General features: G+C 43.2%; 1 protein-coding gene across 1 annotated transcript in view; it reads left to right on the top strand.

Annotated features, from left to right (window-relative positions):
* The window catches only part of SLC6A2 (solute carrier family 6 member 2), an 821779-nt gene that overhangs the window by 286265 nt on the left and 515703 nt on the right, over positions 1-19811 (top strand). The window contains exon 4 of the mRNA XM_069216273.1: positions 2330-2567. Coding sequence (XP_069072374.1) covers positions 2330-2567 — 238 coding nt within the window. The remainder of the gene's footprint in view (positions 1-2329; positions 2568-19811) is intronic.

Genomic DNA, 19811 nt, shown 5'->3' with positions numbered 1-19811 from the left:
CCTGTTTATTTGCTTTAACAGAATACAGGAGTTTGTCCAATCAGCATACAATAGCATAAGTTACTAAATACCTTTTTCAACAGAGAGCTTAGTGTTGGCAATGAGACCTGTATTTGATGGAGAGGTACTCTCAGTGTAGGTCTATTTGCAGCCTGAAGCAGTGTTGGAGAGCTTATCTTATTATATTATATTGTTTGTTCAGCAGTATTGGAGAGCTTATCTTATTATATTGTTTGACAGCCGTGACCACTATCAACCATATCATTCCTGTCTCCAAAGTTGTGGATGTCGGGGTCCTAGAGAGCGTAAGATAGCAAAAATGAAGCACTTTTTGTAATTCTGAACTGTGATGAGAGCAAAGGTTTTAGTATGATCAAAACAAATTAAGACACTTTACTTGACATTGAACAAATGCTTTATATTTATAGTTTTATCAGTAAAACTGTAAGTCTGTGCAAATTTAGTGGTGATTTCAATGGAAAATGTGCTGCCTGCAATGACAGTGCACTGCCACATGATGCTTTAGTTATAAGAAAAAATTGCCTGGATGATGTCCATTAAAGATAAGTGTGTCAAGAATTCTTCAGTCATATCTTTTAAAGTCTTTAAGTGTCCCTATTCTTCATACAGAGTGGCATTCTAGACTACAAATACAAAAATCATGTTGTGATAATAGCAATGTATTGTGGTTATATAGCTGTCAAATGGGCCCATGACTTGATGATGACTTCAACCAGAACTGTTTTTATTAAAGTTGCAGTGTGATCAGAGTAATCTGAAATATCAGTACTTGTTGAAACCTGGCCTCATGACATGTGGTCGGTTGAATGTTTATTGATCAAAAGACCTAAGTTGTCACTTTCACATCATAGTAATATAATGGTCAGACATTAGGTCAACTCTGTTTAAACAGCTTTGAAAAATTATAAGTCTAGTAAGTCCTTTTTTTTTTTACTATTTTCCGTTTGCTTACTGAGTATGATAGCCATTAAAAGCATTCTGGCTTCTCTTTCTTATATAAACGTCTCTCAAAAGGTCACTCTTTTTGCTATAAATTCAAGGTGCAGATTGCTACTTTTCTAGATATTTGAACCCTGTTTTACTTTTCTAAATAATAGGCCTGGAGGAAATGTTGACTCTGCTAGAGTAATCGGAGTAATTACAGTAATGCTACATTACTCTTTGATGCACACTTACCAATAATACCACGGTTACCCCTGCTCACATAATTAAGAGTAATATGGAGTAAAAATCCTATTGGAGGAGTACATTTAGTGAGTGCAAACCTTTCTTCAAGCTGCAGTGTATGTCCTGTTGCATTTAATGCTATTTAATTAGCCCAAAAGGCGTCCTTGCGTCCATTATGGATTCAAAGATGCATTTTGTGCTAAGCAACTAGTGCTAAATGCTGGGAGTAAGTTGTGGCAAAATCCTACCACAAGTGCACATTTAGCACGCACTAGTGGCTGTTCATGCTTAAATTCATGTTCTTTTGCACTTAGCACTATTTCTTAGCACAATATGCATGCTCACTTCTATTTTGGATACGAGGGGCAATTTGTGCACTAAGAAAATGGCTCTAAGTGCAGAATTACTTTTCTCACTTGTTTCTACATAGTCTCACTGAACTTTTAGGTAATTCCGCCTGATTACACTACACATAATTCTGTGTGTTATGCTCACCTCCACTTAATACCAATACATTTAAACTATTGATCAAAAGTTGAAAATATCCATAGGCAAAAGTAAGAATGGTACAAAAGTGCACTGTTACTTTCTATGACTACTGAGTGTGCAAGTTACAAACTTTGACTTCATGAAATCCCTAAGTGAATGTTTGTAGACGTTTGATGATGTGGCAAATAATAATCTATCAGGCCTTCATTCTGGCCTATTTATGGTGATTCAAGTGGATAAGGGGCTTCTTTTTACATTGGTGTTTCAGGCAATACAGTTCTAAAACAATTGTATTACATCATGTAGAATTTCCATCTTTGTTTCTGAGGACAAATTATATATGTCAAACATGAAATAATTTGTCCAGCAAGGTCTAGATTTTAAAGAAAAGATGTGCATATTGATCTGGTAACATCGATTTCAAATCTTATTTCCTATTTTATAGGGGATCCATATGTATTACTCATACTTTTGCAGTAGAACTGCATCCTGAACATCACAATGCACATCATTTTGGTAATGCTGGGTGTAGAATTGTTGCACTGGAATTACCTTGTCTATTCTGAAGGAGAGGTTAGTCTATAAATGTTTCAAATGATATTTTTGCACTGTTTGAAAGCTAGACTAACGTGTGTTTGCTTATTGTTACTAGGTGTGGGCTATGCTGTGATACTCATTGCTCTGTATGTGGGATTCTACTACAACGTCATCATTGCATGGTCCTTGTACTACTTATTCTCATCGTTCACAACAAAACTACCCTGGACGAGCTGTGGTAACAAATGGAACAGCCCAAACTGCACTGACCCCAAGCTTCTTAATGGGTCTCTTCTAAGCAATGGTACCAAGTACTCCAAGTACAAGATTACACCTGCGGCCGAATTTTATGAGTAAGTATTATGATGTTATCTGTTCTATGTCAAGATGGCTTATCTTTCATCAAATCCCTCCCTCATCATTTACTATTTGGATAAATTCATTTTTGAGGTTTCTCCAATCCATAATTTGTTCATGCACAGTTAAAATGTGAGTTTGATTCAAACATATTTAATGTGAACAAATGATCTGTCAACACTATGCTGCTTCCGTTGAGTGGGTGAAGGGCCAGGCTAGAGTTAACTGCATCTCTGAACGTTCAGGTAGAGAGAGGGGACTGTGTTACACACATGAGATTTGAGGTCATACTCTTCCAGGCTCCGAAGAACAGTACAAACCTGTAATGTGCATGCCATAGCATTGAGGAAGAGCCTTTTTCAAGTCAGGATTGTTAGCAGCCACAAATAAAATGCAAAATGAGCATGTTGAACATATTTAATCTGAACCTAGCCTCAGCGGCAGCATGAGCAACCAACAACAGAGATTGTGATCTTGCGGAGGTCAACAAAGCACAATCAAGCAGTAGCATATGTTACAACACACGCTTCTTAACCCTTGATAATAAAAGAGGTTTGACCCAATGTCCCACGTTTAAGCCCTTAGAAACCTCTTTCTACTGCTGAGGGCTAAGGGAAGGCAAAGAAGTAGAAAGTGCTAGAAGTACATCCGGATTCTACAGGCCATCTTTTTTCCTATTCTAGCCACTGCTTTCATTAACCATGATGCTAGGGTAGCAAGAGAAGTGCAAGGGGTACCATATAACAAGCCAGGGTTAGCAGCTACTACCCGTTCCTTAACATCCGTATGTAATGTGTGCTTCTACTCAGTGTCAGCATAATATTCTAAATACTGGAAATATATGGCTCGGTACAGTGCTTAAAATGACCTCAAAAGGAAGGGGGAGTCTCTAAAAGGAGCCTGGCCAAAGACATTTAAGTAGGAATTATTTCCAAGAATTGTAGCATACGTAATTAAGGGTGTGTCCTAAATTCCTTTGACCTAGATTCATATGCTTGACATAGTGTGCCTCCTGACCAGTGTTTGGGACCCCCCAAGTGAGTTTTCTTTTACTGCATCCAGACATCACACAGGAATGAGAATTCCAGACAGACCTATCAACTTTGTCAGTTCTTGTTAGCAGTATCAGACCATCGAACAACAATGATGGTGTGAATTATAAGAATTGAAATGTTTGTATCCTAAAAATATAAGGTTGTGAATTAAACGTTACTAATATCTGAAGAAGGGGTAGTAGTCTTCTGATTGTCTCACTCATTCCTCTTCTCCTCTTCATACCACTTTGCTCTGCAACCCTTCATGCAGCGTTAGTCAATTACACCCTTTTTCTTACATATTTATGAAGTCTTCCATGTACATAATGTCATTATTTCAATAGCAAACTGTACCTCCTTCACATACTATCACAATTACTATTGCCACATCTGTGATCATAGCTCTATATGCACTGCATAGAGGCCAAGGGCTGGATGGGTATGTATTTTGACTATGATTAGGGCACACTGTCAGACACTGTAAGAAACTTGCACTGCCTTCAGCCTCAATTCCAGAGCTCTGAATCGTGCCCTATCATGAACACCCATTCACACCCTGTAATCACCCAGACACCTATAGGTACTTAGTTCATAAAATGCTCTATACCAGAGTCAAATGTTGTATGAGAGAAATTACAGCAACTGAATATCTTCCAAAAACATGATGTGATCTAAAAACATGCATGTTGACATGGATTATTTTGGGGTTTTGCACATATTGTTTCGAAATCAATCAGTGTTTTTGGTTGCAATTTTAAAGGCAACAGTATAGGGCACTGTAGGGAACAATTCAAAGTTAGATTTTAATTACTGCTGGGTCTGAGCACTCCCAGGGCCCTCCACACTTAAAGCCCTGGTTCTGTAGCTTACTGACAGAACACATAAAAGAGGCTGCGTACCCTACGCTGGAACCGCAGTATGACGCTAAATGAAAAGCATCAGAATATTTTTTACATTCATTACTTTACTATCCCTGACAGCTGTCATTGATAGAATTAATTTGGAAGAACATATCCCCAACAAAACTGCATGTGTAAGTAATAATGGCTGAGCAGCAAACTCAGAACTAGCAGAACATTTGTAAATTGAAAAATACTTCGTGAGTCTTAGTAGAAATGCTTTTTTCCGGATACAATTTTTAAAAACCTGTTAGCAATTTTATATTTCTTTTCAACAATTTATTGCAGAACCACTGAAACTGTGTTCGGAATAAAATGGTATGCAGCTTTATTTGTGTCACAGTTGTTAGCATATGCCAGCGTTGCACGGGCCCAACTAAACAAAAAATCTAAATAAAATCATGCTGCTGTTTTTAATTCAACAATCTTCCAAAGTATGACATAGAATTCATTGTTCTTAGCCTACCAAAAGGAGAACATTTTCACCCTTTTAAGTTAAATATGAAATATATGCTACTTCTGGACATGTAGGTACATCAAAACGGTAGTATTCAATATACACGTTTAAGAATCATTATAATACTTGATGGAGTGATTGATCAGCGATCGATTAAATGATTGGAATGATTGAATGAGGATTGTCTGTAGTACTTTCAAATGTAATAAATTCCAAAGTTTTCATTTATATTTTGAAAAGAACGTTTGCATTCTCAAAGCAGATGTGTTTCTTACAGCCTGACGTGCGAGGCTGCTGTTCCAAGTATCAATTAGAGAGGATTCCAGTACTGCTCGGGCACATAATGAACATCTTGGTCTCAAGGATGTGCTCCGGGAATGGGGAACAGAATGAGCTGTGGAAGAACATGGCACTTTTTGGGGACTGGCAGTCAGACAAACAAAAGAGAAAGACCAGAGAAGACATCTGTGCACGAGTTCTTCAGACTGTTCTAGCTTTATTCACTGGTTAGGACAGTTTGTGAAGAAATACCCTTTAGTGCATCTGCTCTGCCCTGATTATCCACTTGTTGCAAATACATGATTGAATTTAGTAAAGAGTTAGCGCTTGATATGTTTTGGAATCTACAATAAAACAGTCTCTTCTCCTGGTCCAGCTCTACCCTCCTCCCCGGCATGCTCTCCATACTCCTTCTTTCTCTATGACATGCCATGTCCTTCCCTTCCCCATGTTAACTAATTAATTTTTAAACATGTTAAATTATTTTAAAATATGTCTTTATATCTATATCTATATCTTTACATATATATATGAGCAAGTCACTTTAGGTGGAAATTTTCATTAAATCTTTAAAACGTTTTCATTTGACATTTAAAAAAATAGACATTTTTAAAACATTTTTTATTGGTTACTGCTAATAACAACAGAGAGAAGAAAAGAATCAACAATTAACTTGCCATCAGAAACCCTTTCACAGGAAGGTACAGTACTAAACCTACAGCAGTACAATCCATTAGGGGGCAATATACAGCAGGTAAGAGCCAACCTCTGGAACCTACATGCAAGCAGTAAAGGGTATGATGGTAACTTGGCATCCCACGGGGCATACAGCTCTAAAAAAAAAATCATCACTCTCATTCCCTGAGGCCTGTCCTGGACCTGTTGGAAAGCAGCCAATAGTCCATCCCAGACATTCAGGTCCTCATTCCGTTTTTCATCACGTCTGCACTTTTTTAATCTCAACTTCTCAGCTACCAGCCATTCTGCTATTTCACTTTCCCAGTGCCCCAAGTAGGAGCCTGTTGTGCCGAGGTGATCACAATGCACCACTTGGCAAGGAGTAAATGTATACATTTAAATGCATTTTCTGATCTTTTTTGCAGCAAATATCCCTCAAAACGCAAGTAATTAGGTCTGCTGGTCATGGGATCGTCACCACTGCCCTCTCCCTCTTGACCACCCTCATCCAGAAGGCGTGAACCGTCAGGCAGTACCAAAGGAGGTGTAAGAATGATGCCGTTGGGTGGTGACAATGGGGGCAGTGCTGGGGTTTTGAAGGGTCGATTCTGTGTAGCATACTGTGTTATGTAGGTACCGTGCAGAAAGTAAAAGTGCAAGAGCTTGAATCTAGCATTGCTGGAGATGAACTATACCAGGCCACACATTCTGGCCCACTGTGCACCCTCAAGTTGTAGCCCAAGCTCTTCATCCCATGCCGCTCTATCAGGGGGTGCATCAGGCAGTCTGTCTGCTGACATGGCCTTGTACAAGTGTGTGACTAGGTGTCACCCTCCTCCCAACTCCAGCAGGGCCTGGAATGTGTGTGAAGTGGGGGAGGGGGGCACTGGGAAAGAAGATCATATATCTGTAGTGATAGCTGGCGTATTGGAGAAAGTGTCCCATTTCCAAATTAAAACTATCTTGGGCGACTTTACAGGATATGCATTCTTCATTAGGGAACAGGTCACCTAAGGTTTCGCACCCACCTTCTCGCCAAGAGCACATATCTACCGAGCTTGGGAGTACCCTGAATGCCAATAAATCCCAGAATGCAAACTCCCTGGCAAAGGGGGCCTTTTTTCAAAATCAGTGACAGTACATTCCCTCAGCAGTGCAGTATGCTTCACCTGGAATGGAACGTAGCTCTCCCTCCTCCTTCCTGTCATCAGGTTCTAGGTAAGGTGACTGTACTAGAGGTGTCCATCAGAAATCTCTACTCACATTTACACCCCCGTGAGCCAGTGTGCTGTGTGCTGCTGTTTCAAAACCAGATAATATTTCTCCAGATTTGCAACTGTGAGAACCTCTGCCAAAGGACAGAACAGAATGTCCTTAGCAACCCGCGAGCGCCCCCCCCCCCTGCCCATATCATTGAGGAGAGTAGGGTATTCAGTTGTTGAAAGACAGTAGGGGGGACGATGATCAAATAAGTTTTGAATACAGTAAAGGCACCATGGCAGGGGGACCATTTTGATATAGCCACATGCCTCAAAAGGAAGAGTATTCCAAAATTGAATGGAGGAGTGAATGCCTTTGATGGTCCTAAGGATATTGAATTAAAAGAGTTTCTCAGTAGTGTGTGCCACCACCACACTCAAGTAACAAAATCTATCTGTCTCTCACCGAAAAGGGACGAGCGCTAAGGTTGCAGGCGTCTGTGACCGTAGGGCCCACCAATGGGAAGAGTAGCAATGTATGGTAGTTTATCTGGAGGCCAGGTATCTCCCTCAAATATGTCTATATATAACTGTTCTAGTAGCAGTGAGAGCGAGTGTGTTGGTGTGGACAAGTAAAAGAGGGTGCCATCTGCCTAAAGAGACACAAGTGGATTGATAGCCCCCAAGGTGATCCCCCAGGATGCCATTTCTCCCCAGATTCAAATGGCCATATTACAGGTAATTCTTTTTCTCCATAGCCAGGAATTATAAGAACATGAAATACCGCAGCAAAAAAACAATGCCTTTTCGATTGTCCTACCACGTTTTAGTTCGGAGACATAGCCTATTATTAAACAGATATCACAGGATTTAAAATTCAAAAAGGCGAATTCGACATAAGCATTTATGAAATGGGAAATATATAATTCAGTCATCTGACAGAAATCAACAGCTTTTACTACCATACTTAATAAGGTCAATTTAAAAAATGTGCTTGGTGAAGATTTTTAAACACTGCTCTCGCCTTCCAGAAACACTGGAAGCTGCTTACACCCGCAGTTGAAGAATGAGTTAACCCACAACTCACGAATGTCAAAACAGATCATTTCATATGATCGCAAACTTCAAAACAGTTGACACGCATCTAACTGAAAAACAACCCCCCGTAGTAAAACAACCCTAAAAGGCAAGTTCTTAACTAGAGCTAACAAAACGGTTGTGATTTCAATAAATCCAAATTATGAGCTCACAATCAAAGCAGACAATACATAAAAGTGTGTCTAAGGAACAAGAAATAAGCGTATGTGCTTTCTTTTGTGACACTTTACGTGATGCTGTATGTGTGTTTGTGTCAGTGGTGCTTAGAGTTTTATGCAATGCTGATTTGTTAGGCATTGGTGGTGTGTGTTGTGTCGAGACCACCAGTCTGTCAGTCTGTGACAAGCCTGGTTGAGTGGGAGGGAAAGGCAGATGAAAAGAACTGACAGAAACAGATAGTCAGTTTGGTGTTGGGAAGACAGGCACTATGTATCAAACTTGTGCATGAAAGGGTGGGGACTGGTGTGCATGGAGCACCAGTAACAGCCAGGGGAGGCAGAGAACGATAGTTGCAGGTATTATGGAACGGAGGAGAGCTGGAGACAGTTAGTGACAGGGATTGGGAGAGCATGCAGAGATAGCTAGTGATAACGCGTCCCAGCTTTGTTAATTTACTTACAATGGGACTCGTTTTAGGCCCATGAATCTTTTGACCCTGAATGGGGACTTCCCAGAACGAGATGTCTATCTAGCATTTCAATCAATAGGTCAAAAATCAAATCAATATTCGCAATAACCAATCAATAACACTAATCATTGACATTTAATAAGAATGAAACACACCATGACCTTTCAGCCATTGAATAACCACACACATCTAGTACGATTTTGAATATTTATTCCCTATTAATTACAACCTACTAGCATCTTCATTAGTCTCAATACCAATAAGCACATCAACAAAACTACAATATGGCAACTGGAATAAGATTTTATCAAGACAAAGATCATGAACATTAGAACAAAACACGAAGTCAACATGAATCAAACTTTAGCAACATGACATTAGTACATTATTCAACAAAGCAAAGATTCAGTCATTTGTCTATTTGCACCCGATTTAGTGAACTTCTTAACTAACCTCTAATTAGCATCAGCATGTTGGGCTTCATGCAAAACAATTTAGTAACATGAATTTAGAAAACATCTAACTATTACCTCTATCAAAAGAGCAGTTGGTACCTAGAAAGAAAGGCAAACAGACAATCACAATTTTATCATCAGATAGTTACCCATCCAAATGGGGCGGCATACAGGGATAGTCTTCGTCCTCAGGACAGCAGTCAATTCGCCATCAGCCAGGATAAGCAGGCAAGGCTCAGCCAGGTATAGCAAAGGGCTCTTCCCTCATAAGAAGGAGAAGTGCAAATCAGGCAAGGGGTACGGTGAGGATGGTTTAGGGCATCAAACAGCTAAAGACAAAGGCCCTCATTACAACCCTGGCGGTTGGTGGAGAAGCGGCGGTCTTACCGCCAACAGGCTGGCGGTAAAAATGTTGGAATCATGACCATGGCGGTTACCGCCATGGTCATCCGCCACTTCTCCGATCAGACCGCCAGGGCGGAGACGACCGCCGGGCTGGAGACCTGGGTCTCCAGCCCGGCGGTCGTCACAAAACCGCTGGCGGTATCATTACCCGGCTGACCGCCATGGATTTCATGGGGTTAGGAACCGCCATGAAATCCATGGCGGTGAGCACTATCAGTGCCAGGGAATTCCTTCCCTGGCACTGATAGGGATCTCCCCCACCCCGAGTCCTTCCCCGACACCCCCCACCACCCCTGCCACCCCCAAAGGTGGCAGGACCACCCTCCCCACCCCTACCCCCAACATTACATTACACATTCACACCTGACACGCATGCAGGCACCACCAACACAGATACCCACACACACACCAACAAACATGCAAACAGCCACACACAGTAATACACACACACCCCCATTCAGACATACACGCACACATCCATACAGACACGCACTCATTTCCAAACACACAACACCCCGCATGCATACACGCACTCACACACCCCCTCTACATACACACACGCACACCCTCATGCACGCACACAACACACAACACCCCCCCACCCCTCTCCCCTAACGGACGATCAACTTACCTGGTCCGTCGATCCTCCGGGAGGGGACGGGATCCATGGGGGCAGCTCCGCCACCAGCACCCCGTCAACAGAACACCGCCACGCCGAATCACAGAACGTGATTCGGTGGGCGGTGTTCTGTTGACGTGGCGGTGGAGGTGGAACAACCTCCACTTCCCCGCCGACCGCCAGTATGGCTGCTGGCAGCTCTCCGTCTGGAAAAGGACAGAGAGCTGCCCGCAGTCATAATGCGCCGAGCGGAAAACCACCAGCACTGGCGGTCTTCAGCACGGCGGTCCCTCAGCGGTCTTGTAAAAAGACCGCCAAGGTTGTTATGACCCCCAAAGTCTCTCAGGATAGCTAAGAAGAATAACGGCTTCAAGAGTAGCAGGTTAAAGGCAAGTAATGTCTCAATAATGACAAAGTAATAATGGCTGATTTCTCCTTGTGTCACGCTGTTATATTAAAGTTGTTGAACAAGTCTCTAATTTCCCATTGGGCAATATTTGGTGCATCGTTATCTTTGTCCAATAATCCGTCGCTCACCTTACTAGAATTTTCACCTACGACAGCGCTCATGTAGTTTATTGGCTCCTGTGATTGACGTCTTCAACGGGTAGAATGTCAAGTAGGAAAAGTGACACTAGTCACTCCAGTCAGTAGTTCCATTGTCTTCCCTTGGTTTAGGCGACCTTGTACCTGTTGCGAATTACACTGTTGCATTCCGCAAGAATGTTTCATTGAGCAAGTCGGGTCTCATGAGAAAGAATTTACTACGGCTACACACACATCTCTCTCTAGCTTCTGGAAAAGTACAGCTTCATGTCCTTCAGGAAAGCAGCACATTGCACGTTAGAAAACACATTTAATATGAGAACAAGCAGCTAGGCCCGGACCCTTTCTAACTAAGGCCTAGTGAGTAATTTAGCAAACCTTAATACATAACTCCTAGTGCTAATACAAAATCATGCATGAGTATATTATTCATTCATTGTTAGTCAGTTTCATTAGTCATCGCATACATTGGTGGCCACACCCCGTGGGCACATTTCAGGTAGGAAAAGTTACACTAGTCACTCCAGTCAGTAGTTCCATTGTCTTCCCTTGGTTTAGGCGACCTTGTACCTGTTGCGAATTACACTGTTGCATTTCGCAAGAATGTTTCCTTGAGCAAGTCGGGTCTCATGAGAAAGAATTTACTACGGCTACACACACATCTCTCTCTAGCTTCTGGAAAAGTACAGCTTCATGTCCTTCAGGAAAGCAGCACATTGCACGTTAGAAAACACATTTAATATGAGAACAAGCAGCTAGGCCCGGACCCTTGCTAACTAAGGCCTAGTGAGTAATTTAGCAAACCTTAATACATAACTCCTAGTGCTAATACAAAATCATACATGAGTATATTATTAATTAATTATTAGTCAGTTTCATTAGTCATCGTATACATTGGTGGCCACACCCCGTGGGCACATTTCAAACGCGTGCATTAGCATTATTCTAACACATTTTCTATGCAGCTTCATTATACAATAATTTGCAAGCTTTTCATGTTAATATTGGTTTTAAAGGTCACACTCCAACAATCCCTCCTCTGATGACTCTTGTCATCACACAAATCCCTTTCCATCACAATTTGTTCATCTCCTAAATTCTTTCATCTCAATTTATTCCCCCACCTTTGCCTTTCCATATTTTGCTCTGAACATTTTCTCCCTTTTCTTTTCTTCCCTCCTCGTATCATGTTTTGCCAATTTTGCTCTAATTCGTTTACTAATTTTGTATGATAACCATAATCCAAATAAACAAGCCAAAACAATTAATATTCCCTGTATTATTTTTGCCAATATCCCATGCCAAATGTTACTAAAACAGCTTCCCATCTTAGCAAATCCCTTTCCAACCTTTTCCCAAACTCCAGGTTCTTTCAGTTCCTTTAAATCTGTACTATCTCTTATTAGGTTAGTCAGCATACTTCTAATCTCATTACTATTGTCAGGTATGTAGGCACAGTAGTGACGCTCATTAAGCATCTTACAGACTCCACCATTTTTTGCTATAAGAATGTCTAAAGCAAGCCTGTTTTGAAGAGTCATAGCCCTCTCCGCAGCCAGTTCAGTATCCATCAGGAGTATAGCTCCTGTAAAATTTGTCAGCATGTTATCCACAATAGTAGACAACTTTCGAATCTTTATTGAACTCAAGATAACTCCCACTGAAGGAATTATTGCTCCAAATATGTCTCCTAATACACCAGCAGCAGTCTCTCTCCTTTGTCTAGTACGATGTAATTCAGACAATTTCGGAAACTTCTTCAAATCCTCTAACTGATATATTTTTGGGAAAACTATCCCCAAATAACATGTCCCATACCATACCTTTGGAAGACGGTAATAAGCATTAAGTCCACATATATAATAGATCCCAGGGATCGCTGGATCCTGTCCATTTAAAATGAACGTCCACTTACTCTGAAACAAAAACACATGCTTACATTCACTCGTTCCCACAAACACATTGTCATAATATGACTTAGGTTGCGGTTTGCAAAGCTTGCCTACATGTAGTGCATCTAAAGCTAATTTCCCTTGTTCCCTAACTCCATTGTAACTCCCACTATTTATAAAGGATAGGTGCTGCAAACCCTTTTCTAATTTCCCCTTTAGAACCCTTCTTCTGTCTTCAGTGTGATCTAGAAAGTTTTTCTGTACAGGTGAAAGCAAGCAAGTCAGGTTATTGCGATGTGCATAAGATGTACTAATAGCTAATGTCGCCTCAAAGAACCCTTTAATTAATTTTATGGCATAATACTTTGCTACACTATTTAGATCCTCTATGATAGGCACATAAGAAAACACAAGATCATGATTAGAGTAAAAGTATTGTATCTCCTCCTGGTTATAGAATCGGGTTAGTAACAGACTACAGCTTATCCCATAGGTTAAAGGTAAACTATGATAGGTAACTCCCTCTTGCACCGAAACAGGAATCTGTGTCCACACATAACAATTTTTCGCATCCATAGTGTCAACATACTCACTCAGCAAGCGATAGAAAACATTAGTAGATAGTTCCCCCTTCGTGTTAGTTCCCTCATGCAAATATCTTGTGTCCTGCTCAAACCTCTCCCAAGCTTTGAGTGAAGCAGTGGTCTCAGGAATTGTAGCATTGTTAGTTTCGTCCTTATCTATCAAAGGCTTACCCCAATCAGAACTATAATGAATATCACACACACAATACCCAGAACAACACCCAAACATTTACAACGCCTACTTCCCATGTCATCATCTCTAGTGCTAGGCATGATCTGTAAAGAATCAGAAAGTAAAGTACTATCAATGCAAACAACAACCAACTGAGGATGGTCTAACTTTTATTTCTCTCTTTTTTGTTCTTTTCAGCAGGTTAAAACAAGCGAAAGTCTTTCTGCAGCAGTTATTTACAGCTTCCACATTCACTCCCAGGATCCTTGTCAATTTTGTTTAGCAGCTAGTCAAAATCAGTTCTCAAACGTCAATTCAGGTTAACAGTGTCACATACGGTAATTTAGCAGTCTCTCTTCTCAGCCTTCTTTTGGCTCAATTTTTCATATTAGTACAGTCTCTTTTCCTTCTGGCCAAACTCAGGTACCATAGTATTGACCTGGGACTTCTCGATCAAAGCAGAATGCCAAGAACTCTGATGTTGCATATGCCCATTCAGGACCTGCGTACCTTCGCTTTGCTACTCTCTTTCTTTTCAACTTACGCTCACCCTGTAATTCTCCTTCACTGAGGTCTTCTTTCCTTGTAGTATCAACTTCTTTCTCTATCGTTTCATCAACAACCACTTTTCCTTTTGTCACTTGCAATTCTGGCCCCTTATCTCCTTTCAGTGTCTCCTTGGTCACTGATCTTCCTTGTGGCAGCTCGTGGCCCTCCTCTGACTCTATGATGTTCTCTCTTGATGGACCTGCAATTTTCTCAGGAGGATTCTGGACACTCTGACTTTCTCCTGTCTCAACTCCTTCGCCTTCTGGATCTGTCACGGGCTCTTGTTCAAACCCATATCCATCTGCTTCTGGGAGAACCTCTCTTTGGGTAGGTCCTCCTGGCGCCTCAGTTAAGATAGGCTCACTGTCACCCCTCTGGGTCTCGTCTCTTATTGAAGTGACCAAGCCGTCCTCAACAGGCTCTCCTTCCGTCTCAGTTCCCCTTTGATTACTCTCTGGCCCTGAGACTTCCTTTTCTGCAGCTGTTATTTTCGACAACTCAGTTTCCTCATCAGTTGGACACGTCATCTTTTTTGTGTGACTGGCATGGATCCAGTTTGGAATTCCCGCACACTTCACAGCAGTAGTAGTGGTTAATATTACTTGATATAGCCCCTTCCAACGTGGCTCCAAACACGACTTCCTCCCGTGCTTCCTGATGACAACCCAATCACCAGCTTTCAGATTGTGACCTGGATCATTTATCAGTGGCAATGTGGTGGCTTCCACCTGGTGGGAGAAAGAGCAGACCACGTCAGCCAGACCCTTGCAGTAGTCCAACACCATATCATCTGTGATATTCACAAGAGCATTTGCAGGCACTGCGGGCAGTCTCATAGCTCGGCCGATGAGAATTTCATGAGTAGACAGTCCTGTTTTCTTGTTGGGTGTATTTCTCATTGACATTAGCACTAAGGGCAACGCATCAGGCCACTTCAAATTTGTAGCTGCACACATCTTTGCCATTCTCGACTTCAAGGTACCATTCATCTGCTCCACTAGTCCTGAGGCTTCAGGGTGGTAACTACAATGCAACTTCTGCTCAATGTTCAATGCTGTACACAAGAGCTTAACCACCTCGTTGTTGAAGTGACTTCCTCTATCTGATTCTAAAGAGATCGGAAACCCGAAACGTGGAATCAACTCCCTAAGTAGCAGCTTTGCTACGGTAAGGCTGTCATTTCTGCATGTAGGGTAAGCTTCAATCCAGTGACTAAAGATACACACAATCACCAACACATATCTCAAACCTCCACACACAGGCATTTCGAGAAAATCCAATTGCATTCTGCTAAATGGACCGTCAGCTCTCCCAATGTGGCTCAAATTCACACTGTCCCTTTCCCCGCATTCATCTGCTGACAGATGATACACCTGTGACAAATCACTTCCGCAGCTTGTCTGAATTTCGGGTTAAACCAGTCAATTTTAAACAGCCTGATCATGGCATCTCTCCCAATATGTGCTTGTCCATGGTAGAACCTTGCAAACTGTGACAGAAGACTGTTCGGCAAAACCATCTTCCCTTCATCTGAAACCCACAAATCATCTGGTCTCTGTACACATTGCATCTTAACCCAAGTGCGTTTCTCATCTCTGCTGGCACGCCCCTGCAACAATTTCAATTCCTCCAACGTGTCAACCACCCTCAATGCGTAACCTGTGCATGTCTAATTTTCTGTTTCAGGTAACAATTCCCATTGATCCTTGAATGATATACAGTTCAATGCGCAAAAACCTTGCGACTTGATCCGCATATCCATTTCCCATTGAAACAAAATCTTGTGACTTCACATGAGCGCTGCATTTTACCATGGCAATTTCCTGAGGTAACTGAATCGCGTGCAACTACTCCTTAATTCTTTGACCATTTTACACTGAAGAACCAGAAGAGGTTAGAAAACCCCTCTGTGACCACAGTTGGCCAAAATCATGAACAATTCCAAATCCGTATCTGCTATCAGTATAGATAGTCACTTTTAATTTGGCTGCGGCATGGCATGCTCTAGTAAGAGCAACCAACTCAGCCACTTGAGCAGAGTACACTCTTTCAAGCCAGGAAGCTTCCAAGATACCAGTGATTGTACACACAGCGTATCCGGCTCACAGCACTCCCAGTGAGTCGCTCAAGCATGAGCCATCGACAAAGATAATGTGGTCATTCTCTTCCAATTGGGTATCTTTAATATCAGGTCTCGGTTTGGTGCACAGTTCTGTTACCTCAAGACAATCATGTTCTACATCATCAGCATCCTCAACTTCTGTATTTTCATTGGGACGCAAAGTTGCCGGGTTCAGCACTGTACATCTTTTTAGAGTTACATTTGGTGACCCCAATATGATCGTTTCATATTTCGTCAATCTTGCATTTGTCATGCGCTGCGTTTTGGTACGGGTTAACAAAATCTCAGCTGAGTGTGGGACCACGACTGTTAAAGGATGTCAGACAAAGAACATGCATCACGTTCATGACAAAACAGAACAAAAGGCTTTGTGTAATCAGCCATACCTAAAACTGGAGCCCTGCACAAACACTCCCTTAGCTCAATGAACGCCCTCATCTCTTTCTTGGACATGGTAATGGTGTCTGATCCATCCTTAACCTCCTTAGCTGTCAGTATTACCAATGGCTTGGAGATAATTGAGAAATTCGGGATCCACTGACAACAGTAGCCCACCATTCCCAGAAACATCCTAACGTCTCTCCGTGTTGTTGGGAGACTCATCTGCAATATGGCGGTCACTCTCTCCTTGGATATTTTCCTCGACCCCTTCTCAATCAGATGACCTAGGTATTGCACCTCCTTCTGACAATATTGCAGCTTCTTTGGGGACACCTTATGCCCATTTTTTCCCAAGTGGTTTAGTAAGGCAATGGTATTGTACTTGCAATCATCTCTCGTTTTGGATGCAATCAACAAATCATCAATGTACCACACTAGAGTCGATTGAAAAGGCAATTCCAATGACTCCAAATCTTTCTTCAATATCTGACTGAAGATGGAAGGTGATTCCGAAAACCGTTGGGGAATTCAACACCAACTGTTAACCTTGTCCAAGAAATTAAAACTGAAAAGAAACTGGCTGTCCTCATGAAGAGGTACCGAAAAGAATGCTTGAGACAAATCAACAACTGAGAACCATTCTGCATCGCATGGAACCTGGAACAGGATCACAGCTGGATTTGGCACCACTGGGCAACATTTCACCACTATGTCATTAATCTTTCTCAAATCTTGTACAATTCGAACTTTTCCCACAAGGCTTTCTCAGTCCTATTATAGGTGAATTACATGGCCTGTTCATCACTTCTTTCAAGACCCCTTGTTTCACAAAGTCTGCAATTATCTGCGTTACCAGTATGAGGACATCTTGCGTCATATGGTACTGCGGTACCTGGGGAAACGCAGCATTTGGCCTCACACTGACCTTAACTGGTTTTACTCCTTTTATCAGCCCCACTTCCTTTCCCGTCAAATCCCACACTTTCTCCTTTACCGTCCCCTGGAAATCGGCTGGCAGATCAGTCACTGTGAACATTGGGAAAAAACTTATCAGGGGGTATTCCTCATCTGTGATCTCGGTCTCAAGCTCTGAGATCTGTCCGTCATCCCCTTCATCGTCACTGTTTGTCTGCACCTCAATCCCTTCATTGGAACAGGTGATAGAACACCTCGTTTTGCACAGTAAGAGGGTCATTTTGACCTCAGCGGTCTTTTTTCTAGACCGCTGAGGGACCGCCGTGCGGAAGACCGCCAGTGCAGGCGGTTTGCCGCTCGGCCTATTATGACCGTTGGCAGCTCTCCGTCCCTTTACGGACGGACAGCCGCCAACAGCCATACTGGTGGGAGGCGGGGAAGTGAAGGTTGCTCCACCTCCACTGCCACGCCAACAGAACACCGCCCAGCGAATCACGTCCTGTGATTCGGCGTGGCGGTGTTCTGTTGGCGGTGTGGTGTTGGCGGAGCTGCCTCCATGGCTCCCGTTCCCTCCCGGAGGATCGACGGACCAGGTAAGTCGATCGTCCGTTAGGGGAGGGGGGTGGGGGGGGGTTGTGTGTTGTGTGCGTGCATGGGGGTGTGCGTCTGAGTATGTAGAGGGGGTGTGTGAGTGCGTGTATGCTTGTGGGGGTGATGCGTGTTTGGGAATGAGTGCCTGTATGTCTGTGGGTATGTCTGTATGGATGTGTGCGTGTATGTTTCAATGTGGGTGTGCGTGTCTGACTGTGTGTGTGGATGTTGGCATGTATGTCGGGGTGTGTGCGTGTGTGTGTTGGTGGTGCCTGCATGCGTGTCGGGTGTGTGTGAGTTATGTGATGTTGGGGGTTGGGGTGGGGAGGGGGGCCCTGCCACCTTTGGGGGATGGCAGGGGTGGTGGGGGGTGTAGGGGAGGGAGTCGGGGTGGGGGTGAGGAGTGGGTGAGACCCCTATCAGTGCCAGGGAAGGGATTCCCTGATAGTGCTTACCGCCATGGATTTCATGGCGGTTCAAACCGCTGGAAATCCACGGCGGTAAGCCGGGTCCAAATACCGCCGGCGGTATAGTGACGGCCGCCGGGCTGGAGACCCAGGTCTCCAGCCCGGCGGTCATCTCCGCCCTGGTGGGCGGAACGGAGTACCGGCGGATGACCATGGCGGTAACCGCCATGGTCATAATTCCATGAGGGGAGACCGCCAGCCTGTTAGCGGTCTTACCACCGGTTCTCCGCCTTCCGCCAGGGTCGTAATGACCCCCTAAGTCTCTTCCCAGTAGGGACACAGGACTTGAGTCGCAAACCACAAATCTGTGCAATCCCTGAAAGGTACCAATCTCAACCTGAACCGGATCAGTAATCAGGTTAGTCAGGAGCTGATTTGCCACTCCTACTACCTTTATTGTACGGCCCGAAAGTGGCAACTTCAGAAACTCTGCACTTCGGACTGTAGAGCGTGTAGCTCCTGTGTCAACCAAGAATGAATCTTTGTGACCCATCACTTTCCCTTGCACATAGGGCCCTCTCTGATCTACTTCTAGGGATGCTGCAAGTCTACACTCCTCACTATCTGAACTCTCATCCGACCATTCATCGTTTATTCCATTCTCACCACGCAATGGGAACTGCTGCACTGTGTTACTTTGATTCATTCCTTGGCCTGTGACCTGTTGAGGAAGCATCACCTTTTGCAGTCCCATTGGTTCTAAGGGGAACTGCATTTGCTGTCTAGGTACCACTGGAATCTGCTGTTGCACTTGCTGCATCTGCACTTGTTGCATGGGTTGGAGACCCTGCATCTGAACCATTTTATTCTGGAAGTTTGGATTAGGACCTCTCATCCTTGGTCCTTTAACATTTTGGAATGCATTGACATCATTGCTTTGTTGAACAACACCCTCCTGCACCACCATCGGGCACTCCCGCTTCCAGTGTCCAATGCCCCCGCAAGCATGACACGGTAACACCTTCTTCATCCCCTGCACATCGTTTTGGGCTACTACAGTATTCAGATCTGGCCATGGTTCACAAAACCTCCTCGACCTCTGCCCTTCACTTGCGCCTGGAACATCCCGTTTCCTTGCGGCTGTTGCACCATCTGCTGTAAACCATTTCCCTGCATCCCTGCTTGCGCTGCCTTAATCTGCATCACCATCACTTTCTCCTTCAACTTTCTCTGCTTCTACTTAATTTCGTCACTACAGTATTTTGCATACTGCAACACCTCATCAATCGGCTTCGCTTGCCAACAGATCAAATGATTCTTAATCATCTGG

The sequence above is a fragment of the Pleurodeles waltl genome, chromosome 12 (assembly GCF_031143425.1).
Source record: "Pleurodeles waltl isolate 20211129_DDA chromosome 12, aPleWal1.hap1.20221129, whole genome shotgun sequence".
Classification (NCBI taxonomy): Eukaryota; Metazoa; Chordata; class Amphibia; order Caudata; family Salamandridae; genus Pleurodeles; species Pleurodeles waltl.
The sequence above is the reverse complement of the archived record's forward strand: the minus strand, read 5'-3'. Positions and strand labels throughout refer to the sequence as shown.